We start from the raw sequence: 23,271 nt of genomic DNA on the forward strand, positions 1-23,271 counted from the left end.
TATAGAGTATAAGAAAGTTTCTAGCTTCTGGGTTTGCTTCTGCATTGTGCGGCTCACTGAATATACGCAGTAGTGTTTCTCCCACTGGCCCCGCCCACGAGTCAGTGTTTAGTCTAAGTTAGAGAGAAAATAAAATAAATGAATGAAAAATTAAAGATCTATAAGCAAAGAGGATTCTTAGAGCAGAAGAGGACGGAAGAGATTAAGTCAGAGGAAGAGAAATCGTAACAGAAACAGGAAAGAGAGGAACGGAATAAGGAGTGTCGGGACAAGAAGAAAACCAGGACAAGAACACGGACAGAAAGATGAGGAAAGGAGGGCACGAAAGAAAGAGAGGAATTAGTGATGAGAGAAAAGGAAAATAGGAAACAATGGACCAGGAAGAAAAAGGATAACAGAAGATAAAGAGTACAAAGGAGAGAAAACAATATAATAACCAGCTTGAAGATAGAAAAGAGTGATTCAGGGAAGCAGGACAAGAGAAGAGAATAAGTAGAAATGCTAAAAGATGAAAAAGGAGAGGGAAAATGTGAGGAGAAAAAAAAGGCAAGAACGAGAGAAAGAAATAGTGGACTGTAAAAGAAGATGAATCGGGGAAAGGATAGGGGGGAGAGATCAAAGGAGAGAATAAAAACAAAGAGAAAATGAGAAAGTATAAAATAAGGAAAAGGTCTGGATATAGAGATGTGGAGAGAGTAGAGGATGGAGGAGAGAAAACTGATGAAAGGAAGAGAAGAAGAAGAGGAGGAGAAAGGGTGTAAGAGGTGTGCAGAGGAGGAGAGTCGGTGTGTTTGTGCGAGTGTGTGTGCGTGTCTAATGACTGATAAAGCGAGGGTGGCATTGAATTATAGATGCAGCCGAGGTGAAATTTTCATGAAAATGTTACTAAGCCATTCAAAGATTAGTCAAACAACCTCAGACCTGAACGTGAGAGGGATGAGGAGGAGGAGGAGGAGGAGGTGGAGGAGGTGAGGAAGTGGAAGAAGAGGTAGCATGCGAAAAGGAAGGTGAAGATGGGAGGAGAAAGAGGATGAAGGATGAAAGAAGGGGGAAGATAAAGAGGAAACTAAAGGAAGGGAAGATGGATAGAGAGGAAATGGAAGACAGAACATAAAGAAAGAAGAAAGCAAGGATTAAACGACAGAAGGAGTCGGACAGGTAGAAAGGGAAGATGTAAGGACCAGGAATGATGCAGAGAGACATAAATAAAGGTTGGAGGTAGAGAGGAAGTAGAATGGAAGAGGTGGAAAGAAGGAAGGAGTGAGAGAAAGAGAGGGAGATCAGGAGGTAGAAGGAATGGGCTGGAGAAAGTGAAGTGAGAGATGGTATAGAGGAGAGAGGGTCATCTTTCTAAGACGGAGGGGTAAAAGGAAGAGAGTAAGAGAAAGAAATAGATGTGATGGAGAAAGAGGGATGCATGAGGGAGGAGGGGAGTGTTGATCTGATGATGGAGCTTGATAAGTTAACCAAAGTGATAATAACTCATTCTGAGAAGAACATGAATTTACAAAATCGCATCCAATAGTTGTTGAGATATTTCAGTTTGGACCAAAGTGATGCACCAACGGAGCACAAACTGAGGAAAAGATAGAAGAAAATGTAGTTGTAAAACTATGTTGCACAAGTGTCAACAGTCTGTGGTCTTTTGCTTGTGGAAGAAACTGTTTTTCTACTAATTTGCAATATTGACCAGTCTTGAAAATCAGTTAAAAATGTTCTGCTGGTCTTTAGTTAAGGACTCTCTCTCTCGTTGGCGGCAGCTTACTTTGCAGGCTGCGTAACGATTACGTCTCGTTTGAGGTGGACGAGACCGAGATCCGAGACGAGGAGAGAGAAGAAAGGAAAGATGGAGAGCCGGAGAAAGTTGGAAGCAGTGTTAACGAGTGTGTTAGAAGAAGAAGAAACACTCTTGACTGGGTTCAGGCTCATTTCCCAGTAGCTCTGTGACTCTGTAGCAGAGTAGAGGACACACATGCTCAGCTTCATTACCTGCTCTGTTTTGACCTTCTGCTGTTGAACTGATAACCAGGTAATTAATGTGACCCTTCCTACACACACACACACACACACACACACACATACACACACACACACACACACACACAAGTACAAAGCAAATTGGCCCCCAGTGTGCATGCATATCAGAGCTCTCTGTATTTGCATGTAATGTAGAACCGGGCAGGAACATGAAATAAATGGTCAAGTGTGTATGTGGTCTAATTATACTCCCCAGGCATTATAGGCTAATTTCCATTTAACAACACTGTACAGTCATTATCTGTTTAGCTCTGACTGTTGTGTTGTGGTTTTTTTTTTTTTTCCAGATAACCAGCTAATTAGCTGGAAACTCTGCCGTTCCACATGATTTCACCCACAGAATAAATCATAATTAAACATGTAAGTGGAATATAATTTATTACAATGAAAAATATAAAAAAAACCCCATTCAAATAATGATCAAAGCCAATTGACAAAGAAAAACTAATAAAAAGATCATACCTAAGCCATAACATACATAGTGTTTGAGTAGTATGTGTAGTATGTGAACTCCTCTTTCCAGGTCACAAACAGGCTTCAAGGTGTAAATTACATCCAGCAAATGGAACATGGCTTCATACAAAATATCATAGTGGGCATTTAGCTTCAGGCCACACTTTAAGAATTATACTATGCAGAGAAAGAAATTGGCTTTCCTCTGACTATATTACACAAACACATTTCACACGTAGCGGTTTTAAAGAAAATAAGAAAAAAGAAAACAAACAAAGCCACTTTCACTTTCTATTTTAATGTTTTGCTCGCTGAGCATTAAATTAGACTCCAGATCTAATAACACACAGCTCTGAGGATTTTAGTGTAACAGGATAAAACAAAAAAAAAGTTCTTTATACACTGAACAAACACTCGCCTGTGATCATTTTATTAAAGCAGAAAAGTGTCTCACAGAACAAAATAATACGAACATACAAAACATAGACTTATAATAAAATTGATTAAGTATCTTCCTTATTAATCCTGATCCCGAGCCCCATATGCTAGGAACTGTGGTCATATTGGACAATTCAGCATGTCCAGTGTCCCTAACTTTAACTACACTGTTGCTGCCACATGCATTTTTGTGTATAATGATCAATAATACAAACACAATTAGAAGGATAATGTAATATTAAGATACATCAGTATTGTGCCATTACAAAATATCAAATAATATACACAATAAATACATTAATCTGTTAAAAAATAGATAATGATAAAATCATGAGACAGATACCAAGTCCAACCAAACAGATTTTTATTTTGGTGGATATCACATTTATTTGCACTGTCATTATTCATAAATGCTGCCTCTTGTTCGCAGTGTGGTTTGCTGAACAAATATTACTCAGTAAATGGCAGAAAACTACACTGTTGTAGGTTTGTTTACCATCAGTGACACCTCCCACCCACACAGTTTGATTGACAGCTGATCCCTTGCAAATGCAGTTAAGAGGCAATGCTCATACTAACTAACATTGTCTTATTAAAGGAAGAGTGAGGTGTGGTTGTAAATAATGATAACCATCAACCAGCCTCATCACTTGCAGTTATTTAATTCCAGTGGCTGTCTGTGTGTTTCTCCACTTGGCTGCATTAGTGATGCATCTCCCATAAAGCATTGCCCTGTTGATACCCGCTGCTCAACTGCTGCCAAATGCTTTGGCTTCCTTTTCCTCCATTTATCATCTATCCATTCATCCTAAAACCTGGTCTTCTCATCCAGCCACCCACGCCCAGTCTCTGGAACCCCTCCAGGTTTATCCTTTCGATCCTTCAGGCTAGTCAGACTGTCCAGGACTGTCTGACTGTGTATCATTTATCCATCTGCCTGCGTGAAACATTTAATCCATCTGCAGGAACCCTTAAAGTGCAAAACACACTGCCACTGCAGCGCCGTGGTGTGTCAAGCATAGACGGATTACCACATGGGCAAAGTGGGCACATGCCCAGGGCCCTGGAGCCAATGGGGGCCCTTGGCCTGGTCAACATGGAGAAACGTGTGCCTAGTGGGTCTGCAAAGCATAAACTCTGGTTATTGATAAGTTATCCAGCTGTCTTGGCAGCAGACTCGATGCATACAAGCACCTATGTGATGTGTTTCATGCCAGAGACTGCATCGGACAGTGAAGTAATTGACAAAGCAAACACGTTTTCCTCTGCCTATCTGTCTGATTTGGACAGAAGTCTTGCTGATGAACTGATCCACTTCAGATCTTTCATCAGACCTGCCGGACTGAACATGCCTCCATCAAAACTCCTGAGCTCCATTGTGGATTACAGCCAACATTTCCTAACGTATATGCTGTGTTGATACTGTATCTGACGCTTCCTGTCAGCAACTGCGAGGGAAAACGGCCCTTTTTGCAAATGTCCAGGAGTAAAAATAAGCTAAGGACAAGGATGATACAGAGACACCTGAACATGTTGTCACTCATGGCCATTGAATCAGAACTTGTTTGATGACTTGATCAATGACTTCTCTTCAAAGAAGGCCCAAGCACCAGTAGGAAACATCGCGCCGCAGCATGTCAACAGGAAGACCACACACAGCGCGGGACAACAAAATGCCATGTGTGAGTTGCCTATTGTAGTTTCTGATGGGACTGTATAGTTCGGGATATTTCTCGATCTCAACAACTAGTCTCACCTCATCCATTGTTCTACGCTCACGAGAGACAGCAGCAGCAAGAGGTGAGGAGAGGAAGTTGCCATGGGAGCAGAGCAGAAGAAGAGCTGCTACGGGAGCCAGGAGTGAGTGGAGTTTACTTATTTATTTAAGTTTTGCCTTGCAGATACAGGCACAAGTGAAATAATTAAAACTACAGTGAAAAGCAAGCAACAATCTAGTAAATAACGTCTATAGTTGGTCCAACATTGTATTGAAGTACGAAACAGCTTTTTCTCTGGAAAAAAAATGCGTTTTTTTCATGGGTGGTGAGGCTGGACAGTGGCGTGAAGTGTTGCGGGGCGGCACATTGAGGAGCGCCAGCACACGCCTAGCTGCCGCTGGTGTAGGTTTATAGAGAATAATAGGGATGGCTGTTTTGATGCGTGCTGCTCGGTGGCGGTGTATTTTGGCCTTAAGGGATGTGTTCTCTTGTGGTGTGTCACATGATCACATCCTGTGTCTCTCCAAAGGCCCTTTTAAATTTGCAGCCTCACCCATAGATCTTAGGAGCTTTTCAAGTCAGGGCTGTGTGTGAAAAGTGTTGATATTCGAGGATGAAGCTGTCTCCACAAGAAAAGACGGTACTGGTCAATGGTTCAAAAACATAAAACAATCTATACTTCAACAATCTGCTTTTTCTGACAAACAATCTGCATGCAAATACCTGTCCTCTCTCAGTAGCAAATGCAGAAGTACAGTGACACCGTTATACTGCTAGAAAAAGTCTTTATTTTAATCAGTAAGTGTGAGCTTCCCCAACCTTAACCACATGGTTTTACTTGCTTAAACTTAAGCAGACCATACATACAGTATAGTGATGGGGGTACACTTTGATACCTACAGAACAACACTGATGAAGCATAGAGTAGTTTTAGTGTCTAAACTCTGTTTCTCTGACTTTGGTGCTGAAAGCCGAGTGAACTCTGCTGGCCTCTGCAGCCTGCTCAGTGGAGAATAAATGGATTCTCATTCAATTAAACAAAAACCTCAGGGAGTGGACTCTCATACGCTCCTCAAATAAAAAATGACAACTGAGGATTTTTTTTTTCACTTTGAGAGAGATTGCTCTCCCAATCCCAAAGTGGAAATTTGCTGGTCAGCAAAACTCTTGAATAGATTCCCTCTCACTTTATATATTTTCTTTCCTCTCCGAAAGAATGAATAATCTCTTTCCCTAAGGAGACCGAGTGGACCAGCATCCACCACCGAAGCCTTATTTTGGCTGTTTTGATGGATACAAGCAGAGAAGACTGCATAAAGAAGTTTCCTTACTATATATAAACTAGGACATCATGATGTGTTAGGATGTGGATGAGTAATTAATTAGAGGAGCTAACAAATAAGAGGCGGAGGATTGGATGAATAAATCACTGAATTAACTGACATTTGAGGCCTGATTGGTCAACTCCCCCTGTGTGAGGCAAGAATATTTGATTAAAAAAAAGAAAATGTCTGTGTCTGTGGCCTCCTAAAGGGTTTTTTATTCAATAGGGGGACATGAAACAGGCTGAAATATCCTGACTTTCTCTTCCCTCATATGGATAAGCTCTAAAATGACTGGATCCTACAATTTCCATGATGCAGCTTGATAGTCTTGATAGTCTCTATGGGTAAGGTGACACATGACACAATTCTGTGCATTTTCTATATTGGACATGGTATACATTTTTAAATATAATTTGATTTAAATACAGTACAATAATCTGGGATTGTAAGTATTTACTGCCTGAAGAATGTGTGATTGCTCTGCACTCATCACATTGTGGAGACAAAACTTTGGTCGCATACCCATATTGTTGTCTGTTCTATCTTCTCTCCATATTCAATGTTGAATTGTAGAGTTTAACTGCAATAAAGTGTAATCTACTGTAGATTATGCTATATGTGTGTGTGACTTGAGTGTTTCAGGCATTCTTGGTTATTTTATTCTGCTTTGTTTAATTAAAGACCATCAGATATGAACGTCATCGCAACTCAGAAATAGGAACAGCGTCAGAGAAGCCAATTTCCAGCAAGAGCTCTTCATAAGGACATTATTATTAGAGTCATTTTGCCGTGTCGGTTTAATTGATTGAACAAAAGAAAGAGGGAAGGAAAGGCTGAATAAATTCCCCTCAATTAGGCTGAATGAACCATGTTGCCGGGTTGTCAATATCCTCACTAACAGCAAGCAAGTAAGTGATTGCAGCAGAGAGAGAGAAATTGAAGTAAAGACAGTGATTTGATCAGGTTAGTTTTCTATTACCAGTATGGATGTTGCTGTACAGTTGGGGCAGTAGATATCCGTATTCACTATCTGGTCTCATTGCTGATCAACATTAATTCTCCACTGAATTAAATAAAAGTCAAGGTGTCACAGCAGCAAAAACAAAAAAAGTCCATTTCGTAGTGGTTCTGGTGGATCTTCATCACCAGATGGAGTTTCAGTTTTTTCCTCGCACCGTGAGGACTTCTCTTTGAACTATAATCCCGTGACAACCGGGCAGTTGTTGTGTTTGTTAGTTGCTCCTGTCTGTGAGTTCACAGATAGAAGCAGGTGGCCCATGACATCCAGAGTCCTTTGTTGGCTGACTTTATTACTGTATTTGTAGAATCCTGTGTCTGTCGCACAACTCTGTAAGCATGCACTTCCACTCTCCTTGAAGGTATCGATGGCATTGCTTGTTTGTACATAAAAAAGTGACAGAAATAGTTGTGTTTGTGTGTCTGTTTCAGAAATTTACAAAAATTGTTGGACTAAGCTCAACTCTTCCAAACACCACCATCAGAAAGAGGGTTTCAGACACTGTTTGATGAGCCAACAAGCACTTTATTTTATGTCGAGGCCTTGAGATTCAATAAAGTGCTTTCAACCATAAATGGAAGGTTTATTGCAGCAGCCCACATTCACTGACTCAGACTGAAGACTAATTTATGGTTAGGTGCTAAACAGTCTCAACAATTGTCTTTCTATACTATGTCACATCTCACTGCACACATTGGTGAGAAAGTAGAAGTGGACTGATCACATAATTACCCTCTTTTACCAGTCCAGCTCCTTCAGACCACTATCGATTTATTCATGGATGAGTTATATTGGTGATACAGTTGAAAATAAAGGTTGTATGTGCAGCTACACTTGAGTGTACGTGTGTGTCAGCCTGAGAGGAGAAGTGAGCGGACCACCACCAGTTTTTACAGTTCATCCTGAGAGGAACATGAATGTCTGTAACAGATTTCATTGCAAATCCATCCAATAGTTGTCGAGAGGTTTCACTCAAAATCACAAATGGTGGTACTACAAGAAAAGTCGGGGGATCACCAAAGTCATGAGGATACATTATCTGGTACATGTCTGTACAAACTGTCAAGGCAAGCCATCAAATAGTTGATAAAGAGAAAGATATTTCAGTCTGGGATAAAGTGGTAGATGGACCAAGCTGCTGACATTACTGTCCCTAAAGCATTGTGGCTAAGACCTTTGTTTTGTAAGGATTAAAAATGGAGGACAATCAGTGAAAGCAGAAGTGGGCGTGACCTCAAATGAAAGATTGTCTTGAAATAAGAAATCCATCAAAAAATGGCTTCCATGTCTGATGATTCAGAAATTATGAACCATTATAGATAGCAACATGGTGGCAATAATCAGTAGTTTTGTGCTACATCCCGCAACTAACAGACAAAAAAGATTATAATATACAGTATATATAATATAAATACGCAAGAAAGAAGGAAAGGGGACGATTTCAGACTTTTTATATTCCTCAAGTTAATAAATTGCGACACACGCTGCATTTACCAGCTGTCCATCTTCATGTAGAAGAGATAAAAGATGAGTGATTGACAACAGGAAGCTAAATAAGTGGAGGAATGGCTAAGTGAAGAATAAAGGATGGTCTGAATTATTATCATATTAAGTCAATTTTCCATGAATACAAATCTGCTCCAACACACGTGTGTGATCATGTATCATGTGACTGATTATACCATATAAGGCACTAAGTTGTTAATTTCCGCCTTGCCTGTGCTGCATTTTGGCTGCTGTGATTTATACCTTGTATTAGGGTGTGTTGAAAGGAAGAAAGGAAGGAGGGGGAGGTGTAAAGTGAATAAAAAAAGCAAGAAAGGACACAAGGAACGAAGGAAGTAAAGTCTTCAGACTGAATTAGCTTAGCTTAGGAGCAGTTTGTTGTACATAAATGGAAATCTGATGCAGCTCGTGTGTGTGTGTGTGTGTGTGTTTTCTTGCAGGTGTGTTTGATGTGTGTCTTCAGCCACCATGCTTCATGCATATCTGTGTGCCGTGCTGCGCAGTGAAGTGCTGAGTTATAGTTTAATCTGGTCCTGCAGCTTCCTACACTGAAAACAGCCTCACAAATCACAGACCATATCCAGGTGTCAGCTTCCCTCCACACACACACACACACAGGGAGGATGGTCATGTAGGATCGGGGTTTATGTGACAGCATCTGTGTTAATGTGGACCTGCGTGTATGTGTGTGTGTGTAGAATAATGTGACAGTTCAATCAGGCTCAAACTATCAGCTCGTTTTTGCCCATTTTGAACACAGAAGTAGGGACTCACAAATGTGCCAAATGGGTTTCAAATCCATGAAATTACATTTGCAAGCATGAGACGTGATATTTTTTTTAATGTGGTATTTCCTATAGGAGTAGTTTCTTTAAGACACACCTGCAATTCTGTGATTATTACTTCCACAACCATCTTAAGTGTGTCTGTTTAAGGAGTGCTGTGTATTTTTGTAGCAATATTCAGACAAACATTATCAGTGCTTTTAAAAGTTGCAGCCTTCTTATTCATGTCAATGAGGCAAAACACTGACTGGACAATCAAAAGAAGTGCATATTTATGATAAATTACATCATGGATTGAATGGTTTTTGCATCTGATCTTCAGACTCGTGGATCTTTTACTCAATGGACGTCCTGGATTGTATTTCATCTTCTCTGCGCTACCTGTACGACCGTACTCTCACCGAGGAGGACCCTTACATTTTTAATGTAGTGTTTATTTTGGTCTGAACATGCATGTAAGATTGTACAGATTGTCCAGAACAAAACCTCAGGAACAGCTGGTAGATATTCATACCTTTTACCTTGACCAAAACCACCATCAGGAAGTGGGCGTGACCTCAAATGAAAGGTTGTTTTGAAACAAGAAATCCAGTAAAGAAATTCCATGTCATCAGTAGTTTAGTGCTACATCCCGTAACTAACAGACAAAATACATTATAAAATACAGTATATATAATATAAATATGCAAGAAAGAAGGAAAGGTGTTTTGGGGACGATTTCAGACTGATAAATGACATCATAGATTGAATGGTTTTTGCATCTGATTAGTCTTCAGACTCGTGGATGTATTACTCAATTTGGACGTCCTGCATTGTATTTCATCTTCTCTGCGCTACCTGTACGACTCTCTCACCGAGGAGGACCCTTACATTTTTAATGTAGTGTTTATTTTGGTCTGAACATGCATGTAAGATTGTACAGATTGTCCAGAACAGAACCTCAGGAACAGCTGGCCAGATTAACGTATTTACAGTAGATATTCATACCTTTTACCTTGACCTACACCACCAAAACCGCCATCAGGTCAAATTTTCCACATGAAAGTCTCTCCACACAAGAAATATATAATAACGTATCTTATATTGATGTCTTTTCTGTCATTCCACCCTGAGGACCAACTTGATACCCTGATAATCAGACTGAAAGGACGTTTTTTTTAACTTCATTCATGATAGCCGATTTCTGATTATAATAGGGTCGTTATTTAATTTAATTTGACCCCAACCAGTAAGTACTGACTAGCATATTTGTTCCACCAATGGCATTTTCGATCAACGCAGAAGCTGTGGTAGCGGTTTGCAGTTAACTCAAAAGTTATTTCTGTAAATTTGCCACTGATTTTTCATGTGGGAAGTGATGTCTTCTTTCTTAATCCCGCCTCGGACAAAGCTCCCGTTGATTTATTGTTTATACAGTCAGAGAAAGCAGTGAACATTGAGCAACATCAAAATTATTTGAATTGCTGAACAATCAGAGATGTGTGCAGTGACTCAGAAGTTTTTAACCAGGCTCAAAGCAAATTCAACAGACTGTTGACCTTCATACTTTGGGGTTGTGATGAGCGCCGGAGGGTGCTGGTAGAGCTTTTTTTGTATTTTTGTTTTCTTTAAGAGTTTCTTTACATTTTGTCTTGAATGTATAATGTGTTAGAGTGTGTGTATTACTGTGGAGCAGTATGAATACACAGTCGGGCTCAAAGCATCAAAGAAAGTGTAGAAAAGACTTCAGCTGCTGAAGTCAAGAAGATCCTGCGTGTTTAATGTTTAACCACACAAACACAAATGTGCAAAATCGGTTTGGAATGCACATAATTATATTTACAAGAGTGTGACGCAATGTTTGCATGTGTAAATTTGTAATTTGTTTTCAAAATACAATCGCTGCTCATTTTCATTCCCTCTCTTTTAGGCTGCTTTTATGTGTGAACGTCTTTCCCACTCCACATCAAATAAGCTCATGTTTCATGCTGAGCGGTGTGTGGTTTGAGTCTCTCTCTCTCTCTCTGTGTGTGTGTGTGTGTGTGTGTGTGTGTGTGTGTGTGTGTGTTTTGAGGGTTAAATCAGACTCCAATCATGTACTGTAAAACCAGAAACATCAGAAAAAGCTACAGAAAATATGTGCACATTTGCAGTTTTAGTGTTTGATAGGAACTCATGAATGCAGTGCAGAATCACTTATGATCATACAGTATTTGATCTGGAAGCATGTGATATTCTATGGTAGTTTTACACATGTAATATATACATGAATACAGAACTACTTAATGATTTAAATCCTCAGATCCTGTCTTTTCTGTTTCCTCTATCTTTTTTATATTTTTCTGCTCTGCACATCATTTAGCATGTACAGGGATTTTGTGTGTATGCATCTGGCTCTGACCTCTCAGCTCTGCTGCAGCCGCTACAGCAACCTGTTCTTTTGAATATTGTCAGCAGAAACTGCTTAGTTGTCATGTAACACAAAAGTCCTGTCTGTCAAAGGAGATGTCGTTGGCCATCCCTTGCACTTTCCGGGGTGAAAGAGAATATTTTATTTCCCATCTTGTTCCTCGCTGTCAAAGGCAAATGCAGCTGTATCCAGTATGCTGAAAAAAAAATCTTCAGTTATCTCCTGTCCTGACAAAGGCAAATTGTATTTCATTCAAAAGCATTTACCAGCAGCCTTTTACTTGATAGGAAACCTAAATCCTTGTTGTGACATTTCAATTTAGAATACATGAAAAATAGTTCAGGCTGTCAGACAGTGTGGTACACAGCAACAGTATTTATACTAAAGGAGATGCTCTTTGATTAAAACAGTGCTGTGGTGTTCTGGGAAGTGAACTGAAGACAATGCTGTCAAAATTAACAATGTAAAAAAACTTCATCTAAAGGACACTCTCCTTTTAAACTTTGACGCTCTTACTGCATGACTGACTCATATTACACCAACACAATCCCTTCATTAGGGACATACAAGGCCAAAAGCTTGGAGTTTGTATTGATTGTCTGATATTTTGATGAAGTCACATCATTTATATATAAGTTTACTCTGGTTCTGTTGCCTGTCGGTGCAAATCATTTTACTTACAGCCAACAAATCCCATGAAAAGACCAAAACCAACATCTGTCTCTCGATTCTTTCTGACCAAGTCTGTGGCCCCGCCCGTCAACGTCTACAATTAAAACAAACTATAATTTGAAAGTAACAAGGATTGACTGAATGCTGAAGGGAAGCTAATCATTTTAATGTTATTAACAAAGTAGATACAGGCCTATGGAGTTGTATAACCTTCTCTCGAAATTCATATGAAACCCACATGATTTCCATATTCCAACACTCAGCTGTGATCCATATTCATGAAGGGCTGTGGTCTGTCTCTCCAACAGCCATTTTCACACAGTTTCCACACTTCACAACACTCCAGGATCTCTCTGCTCGCCTTAACCCCCGCAGCACTTCATAAAGGGATTAAATACACAAGCGCTTGGCTCTGCTTAAAGGTCGAACCGAGCCACTAATGCTTAGTTTGTTGGCTTTCTGTTAACGCAGGGAGGAGGTTTACTAAATACACTGTCTGACCAGGTCACTCATCCCTTATTGATTTTGCTAATAAAAAATCTACTTCCTGCCCTGATGGAAGTGAAAGGGAGCAGGCTCAAAAAGCGTTTTGCATTCTTGAAATGGAAATTAGGTTAAAGAGACTTTTTTTTTCCTATATGGAAAATGTGCCATTATACCATTAAAAAAAGGTTTTAAGATTCAGCAAAGACAGTCAGCGCTAGAATAGATCAACTGACACCAACACCAACCAACCAGAAACAATGCGTATATCCATATATTAAGATTCTGGTGGCGGTTATGATTATCTCACCCTCAGAAGGACATTTGCAGTCATTCAGTTCACTGCATGCACTAAAGGGGTATGAAATTAACAAGTCAGCCAAGGACGAGCCTTGAATTCATCATAATCAGATATTTTCTGAATAATCTGGTGAAATATTTGTGAAATGTAACATTTGTAAATTCCTATGCTTGTCAATTTTTTCATGTCGTTCTAAATTCACAAGTACTATTTTCATTTAATTGACCTTTTAGTCAATAAAGTGTCAAAAATAATGACAAGTGCCTATCAAAAGTTACTAGATCCATAAAGTTTTTTCCTTTCTTTTATAAGAAATGATTAAACAATTATCACAAGTGTCGAAGGTCCATCGATTTCAGCACAACTCATAAACTCAAAGCTTCCACCATTAGTTTTGTCAATATTGATGGATTGACAGCTTCTAGTTAATAAATGATGAGAGTTATCTAATAAGTATTTATTAATAAAAGAGGAAAAGATGATTGTGGTAGACATACAGAACTACTAAGGGACTTCAGATGCATCATTACATGTTCATTGGATCAGAAGAACAAACCAAAAAAAGTTAAATATTATCATATGAAGCTGAATTACTCTTCAAATGTGCAGAGCGTCTCTGAGTTATTGAGCTGTTTCTGTCCTGCGTTGGCATCCTGCTATGCAGCTCTCACTAATGAGATTAGAAGAGGATGGACTCCACTGAAAGGTCAAACCAGGGGGCAGAAGGTTTAATTTGATCCAAGTCAAGTCAAATTTGCTTTTAATGTGCTTTTAACACAACAGGGTTTGTCACCCGGAGCAAAGAATACAGATTGAGGGCAGATGTGTAGTAGTGAAAGATAACGTGTAATGTAAGTGTGTGTGTCTGCATGTGTTTATGTGTGTGTGTGTGATTAAACAAATAAATGACAGCTATTTGTGGTTAAAGGAAAGAGGACATCTCTGTTGTGATTCAGATTAAGTTTTCTCAGTGACCAGTTGGGGGTTAGTGTCCTCTTCTATTTCTTATGTGATACAACATATAATTTTCCTTTATTTGATTGCTAAATGTTTGTTATTTATTTTTCTTTATCTATTCAGGGGAATTTTCAATGCTCTCTTTTTCAGGAAAGCTCTCATCACATTCATATCTGGAAGCTACCCAGTACAACCACAGCCTGATCTGCCAGCCACTGAGCAGCTCTACTGGAGCAGCTGGGATTAAGGGCCTTGCTCAAGGGCAAAAGAGAGAGAGAGAGAGGGGCAAGCGCTGCCTTTTCACCTCCCCACCCAGATTTATCATGTCGGTCCGGGGGACCAATGACCCTCCAGTCACAACCTTGCTTCTCTAACCTTTAGGCCACCGCTGCCCCAACAAACTGCCAACACTCAGGGCAACATGATGAATGAAAAGGGCCAAAACGGTCAAAACTTGTCACCTGAAAGCAAAAGCAGTAAAGTTTTAAAGTGGTAAAATTCTGCAACACTGAGAAAGTAATGGCACCCGAGTGAGTGTTTAATTTTAGGCTTCGGCTGTCTTTGTCTCAGTTGTAAAAACACTATCAATTAACACAGTTTTGAAAAGAAAATGTTCAGAGCTGCAGTCTTTCAGAGACTTAACAGACTTGAAAAGACCTGAAGATCTTGACTCACTTTGATTATGAAGACTTGCTTCAAAAGTTTAAATTTTGTGTCCAATGATAGAGACTGTGTTGATAGCGATTGGCGGCAATAATTGAAAGTGTCTGTTGACTGCTGTCTATACTGTATGAAGGCTGATATGAAGATTGCGTGTTGTCTATATCTTGTTGTCTTTAGGTTGTATCATGTAACTCAGTGATTAATCTCATCTCTCTGTCATCAGGGATAATTCCAGCTCTTTCGCCAAAGGTCAGAGTGACTCTGATTATGCGAATATGCAGAAACACAAACCCTGCTGTTGAGCTGTGAATAATGTACACAGATGAAAGTGGGGTCATAATAATGGTGTGAATGATATTAATATGGATTGCTCAATCATATGTGTGTGTGGGAATGAGGTTATTGAATTTAATCCACTGAGTAATGTGTTTAGGCAGTGAAAGACTCCTTATGGAAATGGAAAAGCCTCGACCTTTCTGGATGCATCTGATTACTGTCGGCTTCACTTCATCAGCGTGTTTGTGTTTTTTGTGTGTGTGTGTGTAGGCTAGGCGAGGGTGTAGGTTTGAAAGTTGCTGGACACATGGTGAAGTCAGGAGTTTCACAACCAGAAAAAAAAAAGAAGATAAATAAAATAAATATTATGGTAATTGTGCCTTCTGTACAAAAGATTTATAAACACCATAAATACTACTTATACACTTCACTCTGTCGTTTTTTATTTTCACATGTCAGCCATCTGTATATACATACATAAACTCCAGAATCCATGTTATTAATAAGTGAAAAAGCCTTAAATTTGTTCAGGCAGCGTTGGATGTTTTACACAGTGACTGCACACAGAAACACATTTCTATGAAAAAAAGTTTGATAATGGTGTCAGAGCCTCACTGATAATGATCCTGTGATCACAGATGATCAAGAACTAAGCACAGAGGTACAGACACTAAGTTATTCAACTCTTAAACTTATGACAGATTCTCTGTTGTTACATGTCACAGTTCCTGCGTGTATCGTATCGTTTGCGAGCTGAACTTCAACATGTGTTTTTCAGTCGAAATTCCCCTTTAACGAGGGGTCTCTTAACAAGGTTCCTTAACGAGCTGTCTCCCGTCGGCGTCGGTCTGTTGACTATGCGGGCTGTCGCGCTCGCGCCGCCGCTGACAGCTCGTCTCTGCCTGAGTGCTGCTCAGATGTCAGCGGAGGGGAGCTCAGCTCAGAGAAGAAGATTTTCCTGCTGTCACATCATATTAAACTGCAGAGAGTCTGATATCACCTGAGGAGACGTGTAGAAATGCGCTGTTTGGATATATTAGTATCAGTGCATGCATTAGAGTTAGACTGATTTTAATCCAATTGGTGGATTTCAAACCCCTTGTGCTTTGGATTTTTACTTGTATACTGTTAGAACTTTCTTCTTTAGAACATCTTTTTCCTACTTCTTTAATTTTTTCTCACTATGTCTAAAGGGGTTTTTAGGGTAGCTTTTCCTTATCTAGTCAACTTGGGTTGGGTGGTTTGTTGTTGTGGTCTTTTGGAGCTCATTGAGACGGTGAATGTGCTATTTTAGTATACGCTAAACAACGTATTGACTGTCTATGCTTCATATTGGGGCTTCTCAAAGTATGGACCGAGATTCAAGTCACTGGTTGGAGGCAAACTGTTGAATGTATGACATTTTTATGGTGCTGCGTTGTGCTGATATTGTTCCAGACCTATTACTTGTGAAAACTAAGTTGACCTTTACAAACCAAGTATATGGCTGGACCGTGTGTGTTCAACATGTGAAACTGTGGCCAATTTGTTACAGGGATAGTCAGTGGTGGTGTCTACAACATGAATTTCTTGGATATTAAATGTTCTAGTCCTAGTGATATTTGTTGTAAGAACAATACTTTCCATTCATATGTTGGGATGTTTGATTTGAAAGAGAACTTATTTTAATTCTAATTCTAATTATTCTAATTATTCTAATAATCTGTTCACTCCCCCTGCTCTTTCATCTGTTGCACTCTGCAGATGTCTCTCATTTTTCACCCTGCATTGAGTGTTTTGTCAGAGTGATGGTTATTTGGGGTGCTTTAAGGGCGCGCTCTCCCTCGTGCCTCTATGCACCTTTTTTCTGCCTCTTTAACGGTCGGTGATCACGGAGGCTGCGGTGGAAGTTCTCACTTTATGCTACTTAGCGTCAAAGTGTCCTTGAACCTCTGAAATCATTCCTTATTTGCTGCCTATACACTACATTTACTCTTCGCCACCTTATTCAAGCGACTGAAAGGGCAAAACTCATCAACTGTGTATGACGTGCATCAAAACACCTGCAAGCATTATTTTCTATTTAAGCCCACACACTGGTGCCTTTTGACCCTTCAAGATACATCACTGTCCTATTTTCCCTGCATTAATGTGCATCAAATAGGCAACACTGCCTCCTAGAAATGATGTTCATATATGACTAAATTGCATAAATACGTTCTGTAAAAACATGATGAGAAAATGTTGTTTATTAACATATTTAGCAAGTTGCAAAAATGTTGAATGTTGCAGTACAATATCAACTATCTGCAGCAATATTAAACTTTATTTGGTTAAGTTTGGCAGCACTTGGTTAAGGTTAGGGAAAGATTGTGGTCTAGTAATGACTTGGAGCACAACTTGCTTATTAACATTAACGTGAAACCACAATCTTTCAATAACCTTAACCAAAATGCTTTTGCTGCCTAAACCTAAACATCAATGGGAGTCTCTGTTGCCAGAGTCCTGGGTTTTTACCTGTATGTTACTGGGCATGGAGGATTTTTCTGTGCATACCGCAGCATTTCCTTAGTTCCTGCGTTCTAACGTAATTCCATTACATCTCAGATGACTAAATTAGATTTCAAAATAGATTACAAGGCTGAAGGACAGATGAAAGATCCCAGATCCTTGGAAATTAACTTGCCAAACAAGGAAGCATCAAAGTGTGATGAGGCCGAAGAACAAAAACAAGAAACCCCAACATTAATTCACATCATGCCTCGAAAGAAAAAAAAAAAAAAAAAGGGGGGGGGGAAACGAACAGCTGTGTGTCTTAATTGACTTTGTGGATACTGTCAAACTTACAACCCGTATCAGACTGAAAAGATGGTTCCTGCTTTCATGAGGAGGAAGTTTGTCCCTTCCAAGAAAAAAATTTTTGTCACAAGGATGCAGAGAACTTGGCCCAGATGTGTACAAGAGCTAATGTATAATGTTCAAGCGGTTTTTAAGAACTTTTAAGAAGCGATCAAGGGCGGAGATTATTTATGAATGAATTAAAATAGACCTGCATGTCTTTGTCTCGCCAGCTGTCCTGTCCATCCAAACTGGTTGTAGGAGAAACCGGCTCCGGCCAGCCATTATTTATGTGTGTGTGTGTGTTGCCAGGAAACACTCTTACATGATCAAATGCCAAGCGATTTACACACACACCCATGCACAAACACATTTAAAAGCACACACACACACAGTCCATACTGGTAACTATATAGGGTAATAGGAAGATAATTACACTGCTTTCATCTCCTTTTTTTTGAAGTCTATGTGTGTGTATGTGTTTGTGTGTGTGTGTGTGCAGATCTTCATGATAACAAAGAAAAGATTATCCGTGCTGTCTTTTGATAAAATGAGAACGGAGAAGAAAGAGAGCAACAAAGAGAAAGAGATAAGTGTTTCAGTGTGAGTGTGTGTGTGTGTGTAAATGTGTGTGTTCTTGATTTATACCAACAATCATTCAACCACCTGGCAAGCCATATTGTTCTTTTGTTTTTCCTTCTTCCTCCGCTGCCCTGCCTTCTCTTATTCAGAACCCCAGGTTGGAGTCAGGATTCAATTTAAACTTGCTAACGCAGTCGGGGGGGCATTTGGTTTGCAAACAGGGTTTTTTTTTTTGCGGTAGCGGCACAGAAAACAAACATAAAAATACAAATTAAAAACGCAAGCGGTGTAACAACACACAGCGGTGACGAGAGCTGACAGGGAGGCACCAGCTGGATGTAATGAAATGAAATGTTTCCATCTGCAGCGCATTGCGTATATGTGCTGCAAAGTCTTGCAATTATTTTCTTCTCATTGTATCTTCCTTTATATCATTTATATATCTTGATATATTCTTGTTTCATTTTTAATTCTAATATATTTTATGTTCGTTTCATCTGCTGTTCATTGTCTCAGGATGTTGCTGCAAATGTGTTTCATAACCTAATAAATTTTTCATTATCTTCAGTCTTTACACTCATAGATTTCTACATAATATAGTGTTAGAACTTGAAAACAGAATTGTTAAAGCACACACAACGTCCTTCATTCGATATCAGTCAGGAACCTTTGTTGTATTGTCACAAATTAGAAAAGAAATAATGTTAAAAAAAGAAGAAAAAAAAGCTTTATCTACTGAAAAAAAACATATCTAACAGCATCCAATTTACTGTGTTTGTATTCATATTCTACTTTACTTTGTCTGTTATTATTGATCACTGTTGTTATGGCTCACAGAGATCAGTAGCATCTCATCAAATCTTAAACTGCAATTCATCAAAGTGGAAAAAACCTTCTGTCGAGTATTTCTGTGCTAATTAGGCTTGTAGGAGGGAAAAAAAATGAGTTCTCTTAAACATCCCAGACAGTTAAGTGCCTGGCCATTTTGTTCCAAGGATGCATTCTGGTTGTATTGTTTGAGCTTAAAGGGGACGCATCATACACAAATCTATATTTATATTCTAAGGCTCTACTGGAAGATCTAGACATGATTTACAGTTCCAAAAACTTCTTATTTATCTTATACTGGCTCTTTATGCAGCCCCTCAGTTCAGCCTCTGTCTGAAACAGGCTGTTTTAGCTCCTGTCTCTTTAAGGCCCCGCCTCCCGATGAGTCCACTCTGTTCTGATTGGCTAGCTTCAGGAAGCTGCCCGTCAGCAGACGTCTGCTGACTCCAGAAGCTACATAAACAAACACTAGTAGTAGGATTTCACTTCTTTTTGTCATTCTTTACTTGAAAAATACATCTGTACATGTTCAAGCCCAAATCCGATCTGAAATATGCGAGTGGACAACAATCTGACCTCACTCAATGTCACTCAGTGTGTTGTTAAACTATACATCACTAGCCATCATGTAGACATATAATGTAGTGAAATTTTTATTTCACTACATTTATTTTACTTTTTATATAGTTAAGAGTTGTATGACAAATAGATATGTACATGTATTTAATTAACTTAAAATAAAATAAATACAACTATTTAATTTAATACTGTTCCTTCTGAATTGTCTTTTTACCAGCTATACTCACACCTTTGATAACCTCCTCAACACTACCTTTGACTATGCAAGGCCTGCAACAACAACAAGTCCCCCTCCATTAAAAATGTGTTTTTCTTCTTGTTCCTGCAGTTGCATGTTTGCACATACATCATTCTGCACAGAGAAGCACAGAGTTTGACACTTGACTGTTTTCACATTCATCTGCTGAAGAGGGGAACATTTCCCCAACTTGAAACTTACAGCGCACATACACTGAGACTGAGACATTTTTTTTATCCAGCAGTTAAACTTTTGACATTAAAAACATTTGCATATTCATAGATTCTGGAACTTTTAATGAAGGAGAAGATGCCATTTTAAGTTTTAATTAATTAGATCAATAATCTTAAAACATGCCTGGAGGGGATCTTTAAGGTTAGTTTCAGCACATTAGCATTAGCTAGTTGTTGTTGCTATGTGTTCATCGAAATAAAGCGGGATGGATTGGCTGAAGATACGTTGCCATGGAAACAAAGGCTGGGCGGGAACTCCACAGTGTTCATGACCAGCCAGCTTAGAATTATTGCTAACTTTCTCAAAATCTTATCTCCATTTCTTTTGTCAAGCTCTCATCATCACTAAAGTGTTCGGAGGGATAACCTGTCACCATGTGTGGGTGGTGCCTTTGGTGTGTTGGTACATCTGATGGTGTCACTTGGGTTTCTGTAGGTGGAGCTTTGTTCTCTGTTCATTCATGACGGTTACTGCTGTGCATGCTAACTACACGCTTCATCTTTGTGCTGCACACAATGAATTGATCTGACACAGAACCTTGACTCTGACTTGCTTACACACACACACACACACACACACACACACACACACACTTTAAACATATGCTCAAACTTTCTTACCGCCTTGTTCAGCCATGCTCTGTCGCTAACTAACATCCACACACACACACATCAATACGCCTACATTTCCCTTTTCTCTCTTTTATTTCTCCTCGCTCACCTTTTCACCTCACCTCAATACCCAGAATCCATTGCTTGGAGGTCAAAAGGTCACATGCCATCCAACCATCTCTCACCTTCACCTCCAGGGATTTCTGAGGAGCAAAAAAAAAGATGTCATTTAAGCATTCAAGAGAGCCGAGCCAGGCATTAAGAACATTAAGTGAAGGTAATGGTCAGGTGTAATTCCCCAGACACCGATGACTTCATAAGGAAAATTGGTTTGGAAAAAATGTAATTGAATTAAAAATTGCTGTGGAAGTTCCCTCATCCTGCTGGTTATTTAACAGATTAACAGCACACTCATCTAGAGAAAGAGTGGAAATAATTAAAAAGAGTTGCCCTTCAGGGCAAAAATGGTAAGAGGGAAAAATGAAAGTGGTAAAATAGTTTCAGAAAAGATAGAGGTGATGAAATAAGGATGAGACTAAAAGCTTATGAGGGAAAGATACTAAGTGAAGGAGGAAAAAGACCAGCACATAATGCACATAAACTTACGTCGGCCGCTAGTAAAGGACAGGTTGGTTGTTTCCCTGTTCTGTTTTATAAAATCCCAAATGTCCTGTACCATCAATTTTCATATAGTAGTAATGAACATAACTTTAATACTAGGCATGCATCAAAAGGTTGTTTTTCACTTCCTGTCTCAAAATATAATGCGAGGCAACATTATGTACAGAGGAATGAAAGTATGGTATGGTTTGCTATCACACATTACACATTCAACAAGTAAAGTTGTTTTTAAAAAGAGTTTACAGAAATGCCTAATGGCACAGAACACCACCCCCTGCTGATTCCTGTACTTCTAATAAATCCCGGTTACAGAGTTGTCTCTGATGGTAGTGGCTAATGGGGATCCAAATAAATAAATAAATAAATAAATAATCGGGGTGAGGTTGTGGGTGGGGGCCAAGTGTGTGTTGCAGATGGTATCCTGCTCCAAACTGCTTGTCCCAAGACGGCATGTTTGCTAAGTCACAGCTACTTTTGAGATAAAGAAAAGAAAATGTAAATTGAGGGGATGATAAAGCCCAAGAAAGAGGAATAAAATGTATAGAGAAGAAAACAAAGGGAGGGAAGGTCAAGAGGGACGAGAAGAAGAAAGCAACTGGAGAGGATGACAAGAGAAACTGAAGATTAAAAAACAACAAACAAACTGAAAATTCACCTCTCAATTTCTTTTCATGAGCTTTGTTCTCCAAAATACACCAGAGGTTCGTTCTTGTGCAGCAAAAAGTAGTTAAAGATAAAGATTTATTACCTTAAAAGGCTTCTTAAAAAAATAATAGGACAATAGGAGGGAGGAAGCAGAGACTTGCTCTTAAAGTTTATTTTCTTATCAGACTGCGGTTGGAAAAAAAAAACCCTTGTTGCACAAATCTAAATAATTTACGATCTTTAGTTCTTGCAAAGTGACAAAGCTTGTGACCAAGGTTGAATTAGACAGCGAGGGCGCAGCTCCAGTCGTGGCTCCTCCTTCAGAAACTCTCACTTGAAAACATCTGTATGTGCCGCAGTGTCCTTGCGCAGTAAACAGCTTTATCACTTAATATTTGATGTGGTGTTATTGTGTCTCTGCAGGATTCAGTCGTAGACACATAGGCCTAAGTTGGGTCGAGGTTAGGGAGCTGAGAGACAGAAGCATGCTTTATTAAAATTAATGTTACGCATTCAACTTTCAAAAGGTTCACTGAAGCTAACTGTGGCTGCTAACAAGCTGTGTGTTTTGTCCTTTGATGACCTTTAATCTGCTTGAAAAGCATGTTGGTAAAGGCAAGGCAAGTTTATTTGTATAGCGCATTTCAACAACAATGCAATTCAAAGTGCGCTACATGGAACATAAAAGGCATCAAGACAATATTAAAACAACACAATGCAATATATAAGACATTTAATTAACAATTAAAAAGTATTAAATTGGAAATAAAAGGGAGCTACAATAGAGTAAGACAGATAAAACAGGAGAATAAAAGTTACAGTGCAGTGTAAGATATTAACCCTCACATTTGGTTTAATAAAAGGCAAACAGAAAAGTCTTCAGCTGTGATTTAAAAGAACTGAGAGTTGCAGACCTGCAGTTTTCTGGGAGTTTGTTCCAGATATGTGGAGCATAAAAACTGAAGGCTGCCTCTCCATGTTTAGTTTTGACAGAAAGCAGACCTGTCCCAGACGACTTGAGAGGTCTTGATGGTTCATAACGTAGCAGCGGATCAGAAATGTATTTTTGCCCTAAACCATTCAATGCTTTATAAA

At 39.2% G+C, this 23,271-nt stretch overlaps 1 protein-coding gene across 4 annotated transcripts in view; it reads left to right on the forward strand.

Annotated features, from left to right (window-relative positions):
- Nucleotides 1-23,271, forward strand: part of raly (RALY heterogeneous nuclear ribonucleoprotein) — a 127,781-nt gene that overhangs the window by 11,632 nt on the left and 92,878 nt on the right. Inside the window, exons 2-4 of one of the 4 annotated variants that reach the window (XM_042405975.1) lie at nt 1,761-2,029; nt 3,635-4,610; nt 4,717-4,788. The exons of 2 other annotated variants lie outside the window; for them this stretch is intronic. In XM_042405975.1, coding sequence (XP_042261909.1) covers nt 4,607-4,610; nt 4,717-4,788 — 76 coding nt within the window. In that variant the 5' untranslated portion in view covers nt 1,761-2,029; nt 3,635-4,606. Of the gene's footprint in view, nt 1-1,760; nt 2,030-3,634; nt 4,611-4,716; nt 4,789-23,271 lie in introns of those variants that run through there. One more of the 4 variants, XM_042405978.1, reaches the window with a different exon arrangement.

The sequence above is a fragment of the Thunnus maccoyii genome, chromosome 3 (genome assembly GCF_910596095.1).
Source record: "Thunnus maccoyii chromosome 3, fThuMac1.1, whole genome shotgun sequence".
In the NCBI taxonomy this organism is placed as follows: Eukaryota; Metazoa; Chordata; class Actinopteri; order Scombriformes; family Scombridae; genus Thunnus; species Thunnus maccoyii.